The sequence below is a fragment of the Nycticebus coucang genome, chromosome 13 (assembly GCF_027406575.1).
Source record: "Nycticebus coucang isolate mNycCou1 chromosome 13, mNycCou1.pri, whole genome shotgun sequence".
In the NCBI taxonomy this organism is placed as follows: Eukaryota; Metazoa; Chordata; class Mammalia; order Primates; family Lorisidae; genus Nycticebus; species Nycticebus coucang.
The window spans coordinates 21,190,880-21,210,673 of record NC_069792.1 but is presented as its reverse complement, the minus strand read 5'-3'; the positions used below and the strand labels follow the sequence as shown (position 1 = coordinate 21,210,673).

Here is a 19,794-nt window from a genome sequence, read left to right as displayed (position 1 = left end):
AATTTTTAGTTTTTTCCTTTCTTAAAATGTGCATAAATATTTTGGCACCCTATGCATATACCATGGAGAAATGAAATACTATCTTTCGCAGCAATTTGGATGGAATTAGAGACCATTATCCTAAGTGAAGTATCTCAGAAATGGAAAGACAAATACTACCTGTACTCTCTAATAATTAGGAGCTAATTGATGGCCCCATATGGGCACAAAGAAATGTAAAGGTCATAGGAAATCAAGAGGGGGTAAGGACCTACCTATTAAGTACACCATTTGGGTAATGGGCACACGAAAAGCCCCAACTTAAGCATTATAAAAAGTACCCATACAACAAAACCATTCATACCTCCTCAATACTTTCAAATTAGAAAAATATTATTATGCTCTCTGACATCCACACTTAATGTACCAGAATTTATTTCAAATTAAACATAGCAAAAATAAGAGACTACAAACAGACATAACACACATTTTCTTTACTAACCAATGAAATAAAACTTCAGAAATTATATCTCATAAATGAACAGCTTATTCCATTAGGAAATGCCTCATTCTACAATCTCTTTGAACTGATTTGCCATCAATTTCATCACATTTTGTTTCCTTACTTCTGTTTGGGTGAAAAGCCCCATAATAAACAATCAGAAAAAGAATTCCTAAGAGAAGAGTCAGAACTATAGTGATACTGATAGGTATAAAATAATCTGCACTAAAAAAGGACAAAGGGAAAACCCAGAACACAATTAGTATCCCCAACGTGGCTAGTACCCTTACAACATAATAAGACGACATTGGACATCTGGTATTATGTCCCTTAATATTAAAAAATGTAAAGATAAGAAGGAATCCAACAACAATCCGATATAAGAACTCCATACTTACAGAAGTACAAAACTGAGTTTGATTTTTAAATGCCCATATTATACCTAAAATCCAAAGTAATAACAAAAGAAATAAAGCAACATTAATATTTAAAAATAGTAGCAGTACAATACTCAGCATCCAAGATAATAACGTAAACAACTTGTAAAAGAGATATGTGACTTTGGGACAGAATCCATTAAGCAGATTTTTATCAGGCAAGGATTTTCTTAAAGATATTTGATAATCAACAGTTGACCAAGAAATAGCACAGCAAGAGACCACGATGGCAGAATCTATAAAACAAAAAATAAACAAGATATAGTGTTATAGAAGCAATTATAGCAATATTAATTATTATATGCCATATGTGCTGTACACACATACCCACAACACATGTCAGGTACTTTATTCATCTAATTTAATCATCTGAGGTAGATATTAATATTCCCATATGCTACCTATGAGGGAACTGAGGCTTAGAAAGATATATAATTTAATCTAAGTCACATAGCTAGCAAGTTACAGAACTGACACTCGAACCTAAAGCTATCTGGTTCTAAAGTTACTCTGTTTATCCACTGAATTAGATTGATTTTTAATGATTTTTAATAAATTCACTGGATAAATTTTATAGAGAAACTTGTAAACTAGAAACTGCACACTCTGGGAGTTAAGAGACTATGGTTATAGTCATAGCTTATCTATACTTCTTAGCTGGAACCTTGGGCATATACCTAGTTCACTAAAAGACTGCTTCAAGGAGGGATGAAGGGGCAAGGGCGGGGAGAGAAGCTAAACAAAAAGTTTAACCTAAGTATGAAGTATTAACAAGCTCAATTTCCAGGCGGCCCCTGTGGCTCAAAGGAGTAGGGTGCCAGCCCCATATACCAGAGGTGTTGGGTTCAAACCCAGTCCCGGCCAAAAGAAGCTCAATTTCCCATATCCCGAAGACAGTGAATTGAATTTAAATATATGTTCTAAAACTTAAAATTTCTATAGGTTTAACATCTTTACCCCACTTTTTTCCAACAACTAACAGAAGAACAAGTTTATTATTATATTGGAAAGGCAAGAAATTTATTAGCCCCACTGCCAAAGCTGGAGACTTTTATAAATGAAATCCAAGATTAAGGAATTAGAAAGATAGTTTAGAACAGAATGCAGGGTGCTAGTTAAACTTCATTGGAGGTCTATATAATATGACATAAAGGCAGACTTATGATATTTATCTATTGATGAAGATGATGAAGACGGGGCCTTATAAATGTGCTTATGAACTCTCTTGCTTGTGAGGTCTGGACCTCACTAGTCAGGTTTCTTTTCTTCTTTAATTCAAAATATGTTTAAATTAAAATATCACTTTCCTCTAAATTTCCCTATGTCTTTTTTATAAATTGATTTTAATTTCTACCAAAGTAACAGATATATATAGCTTTTAAAAGTCAAGGAGTTCTACAAAGCTTATAAGAAAAACATTAGTGGGGAGGAGAGGATGGGTAAATTCACACCTATTTGTTTATGGTACGCACCGTCTAATGGGGGAAACACATAACTATAACCTTGATTCAATTTGTGCAAAACACAAAGTATGTAAAAAAAAAAAAAAAGTGTGCACCCCCTAATATCCTGAAATTTAAAAAAAAATTAAAAGAAAAAGAAAAACAACAATACCTTGCTCTACCACTCACATCCCTCAGCTGCAACTCCCAGAGGAAACCACTACCAACATTTCTATCTTTTCTTCTCATATATATTATCATATTTCTAAATAAAATATATATTTGTGCCTAATGGATTCATATGTATTTTAGGCACTGCTTATTGATTACCTATTTGGAAAGAGAAAAATTTAACACATATACACACACTCTCCTTTCATTTTCCTTTCCCTCTATCTGCCTAACAGAGTATTATCACAATTTTTGGTAAAAATCAATATTCAGTGTTCAACTTTTTACCACCATATAAGTACAGCTCTTGGTATTGGTTACTTTCTCTTTAACCACTCTGATTATATTTCCTCTTTTTTTTTTTTTTTTTCTTTTTTTCTCCTTGAGGCAGTCTTGCTGTATTGCCCCGGCTAGACTGCAGCAGTGTCCTCCTAGCTCACTGCAACTTCCAGTTCCTGGGATCAAGCAAACTTCCTGCCTCAGCCTCCCGAGTAGCTGGGACTACAAGTGCATGCCACCAAGCCCGACTAATTTTTTCTATTTTTTGTAGAGACACTTTTGCTCAGGCTGGTCTCAAATTCCTGAGTTCAATCAATCCTCCTGCCTCAGCCTCCCATGGTGTCAGGATTATAGGATTACCCCATCCACTCCATATTTTCTTTCTTTTAAAACTTTTCATGTTTCCTGGAGTTAAAAATTGCCCTGTTTTCTTACCTATTTGGTTTTTCATGATCCTGTCATTATTTCCTTACAAAATATTCAAATTAATTAATTATTTAAACTCTTCTAGATATACATCTATTAATTTTTTTCTTTTTTTTTAGAATGCCATCCTTCTGCTCTAAGCCAATTTGCTCTCCAGACTTGTTTTCTGTTTTCCCAGAATTTCCCTTCACCTCACTTCTATTCCTGCTTCCCCTAATTTCTTGCTTTATTCTCATGTTTTGATTAAGTGTTCTCCAGGCCTTCCTGAGAAAAGTAGCTCAGAAGCTGTATTTTTTTGAGACCATGTATGTCTCAAAATGTCTTTATCCTACCCTCATTCTTGATACACAGTTTTGCTAGAAACAGAATTCAAAGTTTAAAAATGTTTTCCATTGAAACCTTGAAGTCATTGCTGTATTATGTTCTAATTTCAACTGTACGGTTAAGAAATTCAATGCCATCCAGTTTCTCTATCTCAAGTAACTAATTTTTTTCTCTTAAATCTTCTAAAATCTTATCTTTCTTTGCTTTTATGAAATGATATAATGATGTGCTTGATGCGAATCATTTTTATTCACCCACATGCTTTAATAATATGCCCTATTTTTATTATTTGGTGATTTCCCTTGCCTAATCACATTATATAGATTCTTGTTAATTAGGTCTCCAACCTTTTTAGCACCAGGGACTGGTTTCATGGAAGATAATTTTTCCATGGATGGTGGTGGGGGCACGGACAGGAAGTGGAGCCTGGTTCCTAACCAGGTCACAGATCCCTCTGAGGGCTAGGAGTTGAAGACCACAGATAGAGTGCATTATTAAAAATATTAGTAGCAGTATCCCAAAATTTGACAACAATGAAAAAAAAAAAAAACATGATATTACCAATAAGGTATGAAAAACTTTTCTGAACTAAAAGTAAAAAAAAAATAAATAAGAATTTCAAACAACTATGCTAGAGAAAAGATTGAATTATTTTTTAATTCTCTCAATGAAAATTGTATCATAAAATCATTATCAAATCTAGAGACAGAATACAAACCATAAAATTTAGAGAAAACAGCATTAAAGTAATAGTTTTATTTATTACTTTTCTTCCTTTTGTGAAATCTGTGGTGTCAACTTTCTTACATCTATAATTTGTTCTCATTTATTTTTGTATTTTAAATAAATACTTTCATACCTTTTATGGACTTAATTGTGTGTCCTCAAAATTTATACTTTGAAGTCCTAACCCCCAATGTGACTATATTCGGAGACAGGGCCTATTAAAAGGTAATCAAATATAAATGAAGTCATTATGGTTGGCCCTAAAACAATAGAAGCAGTGTCCTTATAAAAAGAAGAAGAGATACTAGAAGTCTCTTTCTCTCTCTCTCCTCCCCCTTCCCTCCTAGTCCTCTCCACCCCTATTTTATGTGCACAGAAGAAAGACCAAGTGAATCACAGGGAGAAAGCAGCTGTCTGTAACTCAAGGAAAGAGGCCTCACCAGAAACCAACGTACTGACACCTTCATCTTGCACTTCCAATCTCTATAACTTTGGAAAATTTCTGTTGTTTAAGCCACCAAAAAAGTCTTTGATATTTTTGTTACAGCAGGCCAAGCAAACTAACACACTATCTAATTTTATTTCCACAAATGTGATATTATTTTTTGTAAATAGGCCATCTCTAAATGTTTTTTGTTTTATAACTCGAAAAACCCAAATCCATCTTGCTTTTGCCTGAAGTATATAAGGAATTTAAAAGAATTGTAACTCCATTTATCCTACATCTGATTTACATGTTATTTTTGTCCTGTATTTTCATTTTATCTTTTTTTTATTTAATTTTTTTTGGGGGGGAGACAGAATCTCACTATGTCTCCCTGGGTAGAGCACCGTAGCATCACAGCTCACAGCAACCTCCAACTCCTGGGCTTAAGCGATTCTCTTGCCTCAGCCTCCTGTTGGCATTGTTGTTTGGTGGGCCCGGGCTGGGCTCAAACCCGCCAGCTCCGGTGCATGTGGCTGGCGCCCTAGCCGCTGAGCTACAGGCACTGAGCCCATTTTATCTTTTTTTAACCACACAGTATCATTTTATTTTTATATAGTCAATGTTCATTTAGAATTACCCACGTTTATTATTCTCTTTGCTCTTTACATCTTTTTGTACCTGAGAACACTTCTGCTCTTCCTGAAATACGTCCTTTGGCATTTTGTTTGGTGGTGATGTGCCATGGCATGAATTTCTTTCTACTTGGTGTGTTTGTGAGATGAAGGGTTTCTTGAATCTGTGTCTCTTATCAGTTATGAATTTTTTTCAGTGATTAACTTATCAAATATTGGCTCTACTCCATTCTTCTCTCCTCTAGGGATTCTGCTCAGTTGTGTATTACATCTTCTTACTTCTATCTTCCATGTCTCTTAATATTGCTTTCATATTTTCTAACTCTTTGTCTCTCTTTACTACAATCTTGATAATTTCTTATGACCTAGCATTAACTCACTCATCTGTTCACTTGTCTATAATCTGCTGAGTTTTTTATTTCAATTCTTGAATTTTTTAATAAGATTAAAAGATCTTTTAATACAATTTAAAGATTTTTAGTAAGATTTAATAATTTTCTCATAAGATCTACTTGCTTCTTTTTCACATATAAACTCAATTTTCAATAGTATCCCTATTCCAAGTGCATCATTTACTTCTTTAAACATGATAGGATTCTTGTTTTATACTTTGCAATACCAATACTGATAATTTCCAAAATGTAGTCTCAGTGAGTTTTTTTCTATTTCTGCTGGTCTTACTCATGATATCTTATTTCTTTTGGTGCTATAACTGCTATCAAACATTCATTTTCCTTGGAAAACTATTTGTGAAAATTATTTGAGGCCTAAGAGAAGGTGGATGCTTCCAGAGATAATTTATTCTTTTTACTGCCAGACACCTAGGGATGTCGGCTAAAACCATGTCATCGTTGTTTTTAATTTCAAAATATTGGGTGGCGCCTATGGCTCAAGGAGTAGGGCGCCGGTCCCATATGCCGGAGGTGGCGGGTTCAAACCTAGCCCCGGCCAAAAACCAAAAAAAAAAAAAAAAAAAAACGTTATAGGGTACAAATGTTTTTTGGTTACATGGATCACTTTTGTTGTGCTTGAGGCAGGGTTATAAGTGTGCCCATCACTCATTGTAACTGTTAGGTAGGTTTTTACTCATCACATCCTCCCCCCTCCTCCTGCCTGATTTCCACTGAGTTTTACTTCTCTCTGAGCACATATGTGCTCATCAGTTAGTTCCAATTTAATAGCAAGTACATGTGGTTTTTTTTTTTCATTAAGACTATATTAAACTATATTCACAGTTTGGCTTTTATTAGTTTTTGAACTTGCCAATAAATATGAATTTTTGTTGCAAATGTTATAACTTCCCAGGGATATTTTTCTCTATTCTACCCAACATCAAGGCAATATTACTTGCAGTCTCTTGGAAGTGGAAAGACAAGCAACTTCAGTCTTACTTCACTCTGGAAAGGGTGCCTTTTATAGTGCCAGTTTTACAGATTAAGATTTACCAGAGAAATGTTCCTCCCTGTGAGAACCCTGAATTTTGTCTTCAGTCTTTCATACTCTAGTCATCAAGACTGAGTCTCTTGTCTATAAGGTTCAGTAAAAACCCTTAAGGTACAGATGCCTCGGAGTCCTGCTTAACCATGCTGCATTCCCACTTTCATGCATATTTTGGCCTATCATATCAAATATTTTATGCTTGAGCAAGACTTGAGAAAATATTTTATCCAATATTGTTACATTCTGTTCAGTGGGAGAGTTGACTAAAATAATTTAGCCTCTCCTGGAAGGGTTGATTTAAATAATCTAAGTTTCCCAAGTGTTTTCCATCTTCTAAACATTTATGATATTTCTAATCTGCTATTCTATTTTGCAATCTCTTTATCTTTACACATTTATAATGTTTTTTACTATTATTCGCATTTTTAGTGAGATTTCAGAAGGAGCAAAAATAACAGATTATGTTCCTTCTTCTGAAGTACTTCTATGTATAACCTAATTTTTTGCAGTTACTGTTGAAAATTTGGAAATCCAGAAAAGTATAAAAAATATGAAAAAATCATTCATAGTCTCACTACCCAGAAGCAGCCACACTTAACATTTTGCCATGTTTTCTTCCAGACATTTTCCTATATAATAATTTCTTTGCATCCTTAAAAGTGTGCTGACAGAAAATTTTATAAATTGATTTTTTGCCTAAATTTTATTTCATAATTACTTTCCTATATCATTAAAAGTTTTCTGTAAACCACTATTTCTAGTAGTTACATAATGTTTTATACTAACAGTCTACAATAATTTATTACCATTTCCTCAGGTGTTAAGACGATTACATTCTCATTTTCTGCTATTCTTAACTAACTTCCAGGAGAAACTATAAAAATAGAACCATAGCATAATCATAGTTAACCCAGAAGCTATGTAACACCTGGAAGCATCAGCAAATCTACCATTACACAGGCTATAAGCTCTGAGCTCTATATTTTGAACTTCTAACTTCAGCAACTATATGGTACAGAACTTTTAAGTCTCAAACCATGAATTCTTTGCATCACAAGGAAAAAGAGGTTTCACATTCTTCTGAGTTCATTTTAGTGCCTAACAATAGAAGTAAAGACAAAATATTAGAAGGGACTATGAAAAAATGGCAACAGGAAGACTGTTTAAGGGAATAATCTGATCTTACAAATGAGCCTAAAATAGAGAAAACTCCAGGGAAGATGACAATCTGCCCCCCAGAGATGAATCCAAGTCTACGTGGAGCCCTAGTCATTAATGAAAATTGGGTCTATTAGCCAGGCGTTGTGGCGGGCACCTGTAGTCCCAGCTACTCGGGAGGCTGAGGCAAGAGAATCGCCTTAAGCCCAGGAGTTGGAGGTTGCTGTGAGCTATGTGAGGCCACGGCACTCTACCGAGGGCCATAAAGTGAAACTCTGTCTCTACAAAAAAAAAAAGAAAATTGGGACTATTATTCAGCAGATAGTTTTTAAATATCTCAAATTAAATACCTATGAAAAAGTTCTTTTGAAACAAATATGAAAATAACAAAATTAGCTTTAGACATCACAAGAATGGAGAAGGATGAATCCTATGTACTCAATTTTGATATGAGGACAATTTAGGTTATGGGGGGGGAAGCAGAAAGAGGGCCGGAGGGAGGGGGGTGTGGCCTTGGTGTGTGTCACACTTTATGGGGGCAAGACATGATTGCAAGAGGGACTTTACCTAACAATTGCAATCAATGTAACCTGGCTTATTGTACCCTCAATGAATCCCCAACAATAAAAAAAAAAAATTAGCTTTAGAAATGGACATTTTACACTATAAAACAGCAAATATACTGACCAGTTGCAGTATATTTCATTAGTTTTGTAGAATATATATACCTTTCATTAGTTTTGTAGAATTTACTTATTTAACAGCAAATATACTGACCAGTGGCAGTATATTTCATTAGTTTTGTAGAATATATATACCTTTCATTAGTTTTGTAGAATTTACTTATTTACCCAGTGATTCTAACTATGGGAATTTACCCAATGGATACATTCTACACATGTAAAATGATTTATACTTAACATTATTCATTGTAGAATATGGCTAAGAGCAGTGGCCTATAATCCTAGCAGTCTGGGAAGCCAAGCTTAGGAGGGACGATCCCTGAGCTCAGAAGTTCGAGACCAGCCTGAGCAAGAGCAAGACCTCTATCTCTACTAAAAAATAGAAAAATTAGCCAGGCATTGTAGTAGGTACTTGTAGTCACAGCTACTTGGAGGCTGAGGCAGGAGGACTGCCTGAACTCAGAAGTTTGAGGTTGCTGTGAGGTAGGCTAATGCCATGGCACTCTAGCCTGGAACAACAGAGTTAGACTCCATCTCAAATACAAAACAAACAAAAAAACAAGATTATTTATTACAGCATTTGTTTTCAATGATAAAATACAAGTCAACTTATAGTAACATAAATAAGGAACTTATTAAATAAATTATGGTACCTCCATAACTTGCAATACTATGCAGATAATAAAAATGAGTAAGAGAACCCTTTCTATAATGATATGGGTAGATCACCAAGATATACTGGTATGTGCTAAAGAGACACTTTTTATTTCACATTACTATATATGTTAAGGAAAAAAAAGAATACACGCTTTTTTTTCATTCACTGAAAAGATCATAAAATAACTGACAATAGTAGTTTCCTTTCACAGTAGATAAAGAAGGAATGAAAAGAAGGAGGAATACAAATATCCTTTTATATGTTTTTAGAGTTGAATCCTGTTACTGCACTTCATTTTCAAAATAATAAACAAATTTTAAAAGAAAAGGGATTTTAAAAATTTCTAAAACCTGCAGGAGAGATAAATGGTTGACATAAAATCTCAGTGCCATTCTTCTAACACAGGGTGTTAAGAAAACTTACACTGACTGAAATTCGCTTGACCACGCTCTAGAAGAACGTAGAGCTGAAGAATAAGTTGTGGGCAGCCTTCCAGGTAGGTCTCAAATAGCCTGAGCATGCTCAAATCAGTCATTCTATCTATAACTTCTTTATGTTGATCAAATTGTTCTTCTATGAAGTTATTACTTTTGCTGCTATATTTGAAAGCTACACTGTAGCCTTTTTTCAAAGCAAACCAATACCTGTAAAGTAAACATGAACATTTATCTTCAGTCTTATTTTATAACATGTATGTTAGTATACATAATTTTGAAAAAAAAAATGTGTTTAAGTACAGAAATCTTCCATACTTTCTTTATTACAGATTTTTTTGTGACCATCTCATAAAGGCTTTATTGAGATCAGACCCCATAAATTTTTACTGTATGTTTGATATGCCAGTTGCACGCCAGGACTTTTAAACATACATGATACAATAATTTTTTTTTTTTTTTTTGAGACAGAGCCTCAAGCTGTTGCCCTGGGTAGAGTGCCATGGCATCACAGCTCACAGCAACCTCCAACTCCTGGACTTAAGCAATTCTCTTGCCTCAGCCTCCCACGTAGCTGGGACTACAGGTGTCCACCACAATACCCAGCTATTTTTTGGTTTCAGTTGTCCTTGTTGTTTGGCAGGGCTGGATTCAATCCCGCCAACCCTGGTGTATGTGGCAGGCACCTTAGCCTCTTGAGCTTACAGGTGCCAAGCTGATACAATAATTATGTTAAATGAGTAGCTATTATTCCCATTTCACACATGGATAAACTAAGGCTGAGAAATGTACTTATTTGCTAAAAGTTACAAAGAATAAGGGGCAGACCTATCCAAACCCAGATCTTACAAGTCCTAGTTTTAACTACTTTCTGAAAGGCAAACTGCAATTTTTAGTTCATACACAGTTTATATGAACCACAATACAGATACATTCACTCAGAAGTATGTCAAGATTGAAGATGAGATTGAACCTTCAAATCTCAATATCTCTTAAAACATCCTTGCTCAGGTTCTTCTTTTCAAAGAATTTAAAAATGAACATGAGCTATCATCATATAGGTAAAATAAATAATAAAAAATCGAGATACTCATTTAGAAGAAATCTGAGGCTAGCAGTAAGGTAATCAGAATTCTACCCCAGAGCTTATCAAAACGCTTTATCTACACCTCAATTTCCTCACACATTGAAATAAAGGCAATGATATAGATTCTGCTTTTTTTTTTTTTTTTGAGACAGAGTCTCACTCAATTACCCTGGGGTTGACTGCCATGGCATCCTAGCTCACAGCAACCTCAAACTCTTAGGCTCAAGTAATTCTCTTGCCTCAGCCTCCCCAGTAGCTGGGGCTACAGGTGCCTGCCACAAGCCCATCTATTTTTTTTTTTTTTTAAGAGACAGGGCCTTACTCTTTTTTTTTTTTTTTTGTATTCATGATCTATGAATATATGACTTAATAAAAAATAAAATAAAATAAAGAGGTGAAATCTCTGTTGCCCAGCAGGGCCTTACTCTTACTCAGGCTGGTCTCAAACTCCTGAGCTCAAGCAATCCACCCGCCTCAGCTTCCCAGAGTGCTAGGATTACAGGCGTGAGCCATCACGTCCAGGATTAAAGATCTGCTTTAATATGCCTTGTGCCAATGTTCCCTATTTCACTAAATAGAGCTAATACTCACTTTATTGCTTAGACCAAAAATATGGGAATAATTCCCTACTTCTCTATTTTTCTCAAGCTGTTTAAAAATTCCTCAGTAAGTTCTGACTCTTGATTCCAACTTCAAACATACCCAGAATCTAAACACTCTTTAACACTTCCACTGCTATCATCCTGAACAGCCAACTCTCTGGCATGGATCATTTTAATAGCCTTATAATTGGTCTGTCTTATTCTACTCTTGCTCCCCACATAACATATTCTATACACAGCATTCAGATTGAATCTTTTAAAGATAATTCAAAATGTTCCAATTTCTACTAAACCCAAACCTCTTACCATATGTTACAAGGCCCTCCGTGATCTACCTCCCACACACACTGTCATCACTACTTTTCCATTTCATTTCTGTCACACTTCCAGTGTGGCTTCCTTGCTGTTTTTCCCAACTTTATCTTTGTTTTTCCCAGCATTTATCTTTGCTACTCTCTCTGCCTAGAGCTCATCTAACTCCCAATATTTTAAAAGTTGCTCCTTAACTTCATTCATGTCTCTACTCAAATGTTACTTTCTCCTAGAAGACTTCCTGACCACACCATCTAAAGTAGTTATTTTCTATCATATTTTACCCCATTTTTCCTCATAGTACTTATTGTCACCTGGTACATTATTTATTTTGGTTTATTATCTATCTTCTCACAAGAATGTAATCTACATGAAAGGGACTTTGTTTTGTTTATTGCTATATCCTAAGCAACTAAAACAGTACCCGGCACAGAAAACATACTCTGAAAATATTTACTGAATGAATATATGCAAGCTCACATTTTCTGCATAAGGATAAACAGTAGATATAAAAAATTCTGAAAAGTAAAACACAAATATAAGAGATTCTCATTGTAAATAAGATGTATATACATATAGATATGCAAAGATTTTTTCATCTGGCAAATGGAAGCATATTTTTACCATCAGTTTTGGAATAACATGATCCAATGTATTTAATGTGAGCTAGATGCGAGGGTAGAGAAGGCTGTCAACGAAAATAACGTAGGTAAGGTCTCTCTACCTTTAATGATCTTACAATCTAATGGAAGGGTCAACTCCCATTAACTACGAGCAGCAACGCAAGGCCAAAAAAAAAAAAAAATTCAGGGCAGTGTCTGTGGCTCAAAGAAGTAGGGCGCCGGCCCCACATACCGGAGGTGGCGGGTTCAAACCCGGCCCCAGCCAAAAACTGCAAAAAAAAAAAAAAAAAATTCAGTAGACAAGTAAATACTGTGCTGTTAAAGTACAGAGGGGGGAAAAATGATTAATACCTGGGATTTATAGGCAAGATTTACAAGGAAAGTTGTATTTGAGTCGTTTCTGAGTATCTTGCACAGTAAAGAGTATGTGGTTCCTGTTCTTAAAGTGGTTTATAAACTGAAAGTGTAAAAATTTAAAAACTTGAAAAATTCACAAATATTAATAGGTACATACACAGAGCATAATTAATTAGTATAGGCAGCATAGACTAGGAGAAGTAGCAAAGAACATAGTTAAAAATACAGACTTGGCCAGGTGTGATGGTTCACACCTGTAAGCCTAGCACTTTGAGAGGCTGAGGCAGGAGGATCTCTTGAAGTCAGGAGTTTGAGACCAGCCTGACCGAGAGAGATCCCATCTCTGCCAAATAGAAAAGATCAGCTGGGCATGGGGGTATGTTCCTGTAGTCCCAGTTACACAGAAGCTGAGGCAGGAGGATTGCTTAAGCCCAAGAGTGTGAGGTTGCACTAAGGTATGATGACACCACTGCACTCTATTCCATACAACAGAGAAAGACCCTGACTCTAAATTTAAAAAAAAGAATACAGACTCTAATAATGCCAGAATGGCTGGGTTCAAATCCTGGCTCCACTATTTTCTAGTTTAACCTCTCCATGCTTTAGCTTCCTTATCTGGAAAATAGGGTCAATGATCATACCTATCTCATTGGGTTGATATGAAAATTAAATGAGTTAATATATACAAAATACTTAAACAATTACCTTGCACATGTTAAGTACTACATAAGTTTCTGATTTTAAAAAATACTGATAGAGGTATTTAAAAATGTGCACATTCGCACGTCCAGTGACATCAGGAAGGAATATTTTCTAATTCTGCAGCAATTAATGGCAAACTATACAAAGTTCTGCTTATTTGAAGGAAATTTCATGGAAAGGAGGAGCCATGAAAAAAATAAATTTTTTTATAAAAGGAAAAAAGTATGAATATAATTTTTTAATCAATAGGACACTTTCAGTTTTATCGGACAAATGATAAACAAGCCAAGAGAAAGAAACAGCTTTCTTCTTAGTGTATTTTATTCTTACATACTCTTATTTGAAATTAAAAGACACTAGGAAATTAATGAATTACCTTTTATCAGGCTAACCCTCCTACTGATGACAATGGTAAATTCTGAACAAAATATTTAAAAAAAGGGACAGAAGAGCAACAAAAGTAGGATCACTGAACAGGTAATAGGTACAACCGATTGAGTATTTGTGTTCCCCCAAATATCCAGATGTTAAACCTAATCCCCAACGTGATGGTATTTGTAAGAAGGGGTGCCTTTGGTAGATGATTAGCAATTAGAGGGATGGGTTTAATACACTTATAAAAGAGGCCCTACAGAAATGCCTTGATCTTAGGCTATTTGAGGATACAGCTAGAAAATGCCATTTATGTAACAGAAATTGAGCCCTCACTAGATACCAAATCCACCAGCACCTTGATCTTAAGACTTCCCAGTCACCAGAACCCCAAAAAAAAAAAAAATTCTGTTGCTTAAAATCTATCTCATTTATGCTCTTTTGTTTATTTATTTATTTATTTATTGAGACAAGGTCTCATTCTGTCTCCCAGGCTAGAGTACAATGGCATGATTGCAGCTCACCATAACCTCAAACTCTTGGTCTCAAGCAAGTCTCAGCTTCCCAAATACCTAGGAGCACAGGCAAGTGCCACAATGTCCACCTAATTTTTTGTTTTTGTGTACAGTAGGGAAGGGTTTCACTCTATTGCCAGGCTAGTCTTGAACTCCTGGCCTCAAATAATCCTCCTGCTTCAGCCCCCCCCCAAAGCACTAGAACTGCAGGTGTGAATCACACCTGACCTTTATCAGATTTTGTTATAGCAACTTCAGTAGACTAAGAAAACAGGTCAAGAGAAATCATCGAAATTAAAGCACAGAACAAAAACAATTAGGGGGGAAAGGTAGAACTTAAATAATATAGGTATAATTGATGTCCCAGAAGAAAAGAGAGAGAGAATGGGGCAGGAAACAAAAATACTTGAAAAATATTGGCCAAATGTATTTTCCATATTTGATGAAAAAGATAAACATATCTATCCAAAAACCTTAACTAGGAAGAAAGATGATTGAATAGAAAACTCCAGTAATCATCCCTCTGCACGTATACTTAATTGAACTATCCACTAAAGCAAGCGCCTTCAGAAAAAATAAAAATCAAGTGAGCAATTAATTATACCACCTGGTTTTAACATTTTATCAAGAAGAGGGTAGAAAACACAGTCTTGCATTGCCTGTGCTACCTCTCTGCCATCTTTCCATAATGCTACATCAGCAGCCAAGTAAAATAAAGTACCAACCAGATTCCTGAGGCCCCTGAGGCTTAGTTCCTGGGTGGCATTTCTGGACCAACTCTGGGCCAGAAGGAAACACACTGCCTTGAAGGGAAGGACCCAGTCCTGGTAGAATTCACTACCTGTTGAGTTCTCGGGCTTTGAATAATCATTAGAAGTAAATAGGCAAGAGTAACCAATGGCTTTGGTTAAGACTGAGTTCCTGGGGGCGGCGCCTGTGGCTCAGTGAGCAGGGTGTCGGCCCCATACACCGAGGGTGGAGGGTTCAAACCCGGCCCCGGCCAAACTGCAACAAAAAAATAGCCGGGCGTTGTGGCAGGTGCCTGTAGTCCCAGCTACTCGGGAGCCTGAGGCAGGAGAATCGCCTAAGCCCAGGAGTTGGAGGTTACTGTGAGCTGTGTGACACCACGGCACTCTACTGAGGGCGATAAAAGTAAAACTCTGTCTCTACAAAAAAAAAAAAAAAAAAGACTGAGCTCCTTTCAGGTGCAACCAGGTGTCCCCTAACTCCATCCATCTAGCACAGAGAGGAAGGCAAGAGAATGAAAGACTTTGCCTAAAAATCCAGGAATTCTTTGGTATCTTACCCAAGCTCACCAAGCGGTACCAAAAGGAATATGCAAAGAGTCACAGCATTACTGGGCTTGTGGCGTTGCAAGCGCTAATAGAGCTTCAGTGACTAGAGACTTTAGACCACAACACTCCGTTCGATCTGAGAATCTGGAAAACCTTCTCAAGAAGGATTGGTTCAAACAAGGCCAGACAGTGAAGATTAAAATAAAATACATAACTTTTCAAATGACCAATAATTAGAGAACATCACAAGCATCAAGAACTTCCAAGAGGAAGTGACCTCACCAAATAAAACAAGGTACCAGTGACCAATCCTAAAATAATGAAGATATGAGACCTTTCAGACAAAGAATTCAAAATAGCTGTCCTGGAGAAGTTCAATGAACTTCAAGACAACACAGAAAAGAAATTCAGAAGCCTATCACAGAAAATTAACAAAGCGATTAAAAATTTTTTAAATGATCAAGAAGAAATTCTAGAACTTAAAAACTCAAATGACAAACTAAGAAATGTGTCAGAGTCTCTCAACAGCAGAACTGACAAAGCAGAAGAGAAAACTGGTGAACCTGAAAATAGGCTATTTGAAAATACACAGTCGGAGACAAAAGAAAGAAAAGAATAAGAATGAATCATGCCCACAAGATCTAGAAAATAGCTGCCAGAAAACAAATCTAAAGAGAGATAAAGAAGTTTGGGTAGTAAGTTTATTCAAAGAAACAGTAACACAGAACTTTTCAAACCTAGAGAAACACATCAACATTCATATACAACAAGTTCATAGAACACAAAGCATATGTAACACAAACATAGCTACCTCAAAGATTTAATAATCAAACCCCCAAAGCTCACAGATAAAAAGAAAAAAAAAAAAAAAAGGTCCTAAGGGAAGCAAGATAAAAGAAAGAAAAACATATAAAGCAGCTGTGATAAATCTGGCAGCAGGAATCTCCATGGAAATCTTAGAAGTCAGAAGAAGGGTGATATGACACATTAAAAGTACTGAAGAAAAAAAACCAGAACCTTAAAAATATTATTTCCTGAAAAACTATACTTCAAACATGAAGGAGAAATAAGACCTTCTCAGACAAATAAAAGCTGAAGGATTTCACCAATACTAGGCCTGTCCCACTAGAAATGCTAAAAGGAATTTTTCAACTGGAATGTAAAGGATGTTAATGAGCAATAAGAAATCTTCTGATAACAGTAAAGATACAAATAGAGAACACTCTATTGCTGTAATTGCTGTGCATAAACAACACATATCTTTAGTAAGAAGACAAAAAGACATCTATCAAAAATAACAACTTTTTGAGAGATAGTATGAAAAATTACAGATGGAAACAAAAAAAAGGTAAAAAGCTGGAAGGGAGATGGAGTTAAAGAGTACAATTTCTGTTATATTTCTCTTTGTAATCAGAGCTGTTATTGTATAAAAAAAGTGGTTATAAAATGTTTCTTGTGCTGGGCGCAGTGACCTGTAATCAAGCATTCTGGGAAGCTGAGGGTGGATTGTCTGAGCTCAGGAGTTCAAGACCAGCTTGAGCAAAACTCATATTCCATCTCTACTAAAAATAGAAAAATTAGCTGGGCTTCATGGCAGGTGCCTGTAGTCCTAGATACTCGGGAGGCTGAAACAGGAGGATCTCTTGAACCCAAGAGTTTGAGCGTGCTGTGAGCTAGGACACCACATCACTCTCCTCAGGGCAACAGAGTGAGACTCTGTCTTAAAAGAAAGGCAAATATTTCTCGCAAGCCTCATGGTAACCTCAGATCAAAAACCTGTAAAAGATACACAAAAATGAAAAACAAAAAATTAAAACACACAACCAGAGAAAATCTTAACAAAGGGAGATAGGAAAGAAGAAAGAAAGGACCAGAGATAAAATAACATGGTACTAGTAAATCTTTATCTATCAATAATAACACTGAATTTCAATAGACCAAACTCCCCAATTAAGAGACATGGAGTGGCTCAATGGATTTAAGGAAAAAGACTAACTATCCAAAGTTACAAGAAGACAAACATATACTGAAAAATAAAGAGATAGAGAAAGATATTCCATGCAAAAATTGCAAACAAAAAAGAGCAGGAGTAGCTTATACTTCCGTGAGATAAAATAGATTTCAAGACAAAAACTATAAAAAGAGACAAAGAAGATCACTATATAATGTCAAAGGGGTCAATTCAGCAAGAGGACATAACAATTCTAAATATATATCAACACTGGAGCACCCAAATACCTAAAGCAAATATTATCAGTGATACAGAGAGAGACCCAAATACAATAATCATTGGAGATCTTAACACTTCACTTTTAGCATTGAAAAAATCATCCATCCAGAAAATCAATGATACCAAGTATTTTCTCTGACTACAATGAAATAAAATTAGAAATTAGAAATTAGAAAAAAAGACCTCTAGAAAATATAGAAACACATGGAAATTAAACATTATGTTCCTGAATGACCAGTGGGTCATTGAAGAGATTAGGAAGGAAATTTAAAAATTTCTTTTAATAAATAATAATGAAAACACAACGTATCAAAACCTAAGGATAAAGCAAAACCAGTAATAAGAGGAAAGTGTATAGCAATAACTACCAACATCGAAAAAGTAGAAAAGCTTCAAACAAAAAACCTCATGACATCTCAAAGAAGTAGAAAAGCAAGAGTAAACCAAACATATAATTAGTAAAAGAAAAGAAATAATCAAGATCAGAGCAGAAACAAATGACATTGAAACAAAAAAATAAAAGTGATCAACAAAACAATAAAGGTGTTTTTTTGAAAAGATAAACCAAATATACACACCTTTAGCCAAACCAAGAAAAGAGGAAAGACCCACATAAATAAAATCAGAGATGAAAAAGGAGACATAACAACTTATACTGAAGAAATCCAAAGGACCAGTAGGGACTACTATGAGCATCTGTATGTCAATAAACTGTAAAACCTAGAAGAAACGGATAAATTCCTAGACACATGCAACCTACCAAGACTAAAACAGGAAGAAATCCAAAACAATGTAAAAAAAATAACAAGTAACAAGACAGAAGCAGCAATAAAAAGTCTCCCATCAAAGAAAATCCTATCACTCTAGGAAATGCCATGACTGCTTTATCCTATCAAACATTCAAAGAATAACTAATACCAATGTTACTTTAACTATTTAAAACAATCAGTGAGGAAGGGATACTCACAAACTCACTCCACAAGGATTGTATCACCCTAATAACAAAACCAAAACCACAAAAAGAAAAAAGAAAACTATAGGTCAGTATCTCTGATGAACACAGATGCAAAAATTCTCAATACAATATTACCAAACCAAATTCAACAACACATTAAAAAGATTACTCATCATTATCAAGTGAGATTCATCCCAGGGACGCAAGGATAATTCAACACATTTACTTTTTTTAATTCAACACATTTAAATCAATCAATGTGATATACCGTATCAACAGAACAAAGAAAAAAACATACAAATATTTCAATGGATGCTGAAAAATTTGACAAAATTCAATGTCTCTTCATGACAAAAACTCTCAAAAAGGGCATAAAAGGAACGTGCCTCAACACAATAAAAAGCCAAATATGACAGATCCACAGCTAGTAACACACTGAACAGGGAAAAACTGAAAGCCTTTCCTCTAATATCTAGAACAAGACAAGGATTCCCACTTTCACTACTTTTGTATCCTTATTTGTAGATGATATTATCTTATATGTAGAGAAATCTAAAGACTCCACCTAAAAAATATTATAATTGATAAATAAATTAGGTAAAGCTGCAGGATACAAAATCAATATACATACAAAAATCAGTAGCACTTCTACAGGCCAAAAGTAAACAATCTTAAAAAGAAATCAAGGAAATAATCCCATCTATAATAGCTACAAATAAAATTAAATATATAGGAATAGAATTAACAAAAGAAGTGAAAGAGCTCTGTAATAAAAACCATAAAATATTGATAGAAGAAGTTGAAGAGGATATGACATCTTAAAAAATGGAAGGATATTCCATATTCATGGACTGGAAGAATCAATATTCTCAAAATGGACATACTAGCCAATGCAATCTACAGATTCTGTGCAATCCCCATCAAAATACCAATGACATTCTTCATGGGAAAAGAAAAAAAATCATCCTAAAATTTGTATGCAACCACAAAGAACAGCCAAAGCCATCCTGAGCAAAAAGAACAAAA

General features: G+C 35.1%; 1 protein-coding gene across 2 annotated transcripts in view; it reads right to left on the bottom strand.

Moving 5' to 3' along the window:
* Positions 1-458: 458 nt before the first annotated feature.
* The window catches only part of XKR9 (XK related 9), a 53,356-nt gene continuing 34,020 nt past the window's right edge, over positions 459-19,794 (bottom strand). For both annotated transcript variants that reach the window (XM_053559171.1, XM_053559172.1), the window contains exons 4-5: positions 9,708-9,928; positions 459-1,154 (exon numbers count right to left, since the gene is read on the bottom strand). In XM_053559171.1, the coding sequence (XP_053415146.1) occupies positions 526-1,154; positions 9,708-9,928 (850 nt within the window). In that variant the 3' untranslated portion in view covers positions 459-525. The remainder of the gene's footprint in view (positions 1,155-9,707; positions 9,929-19,794) is intronic.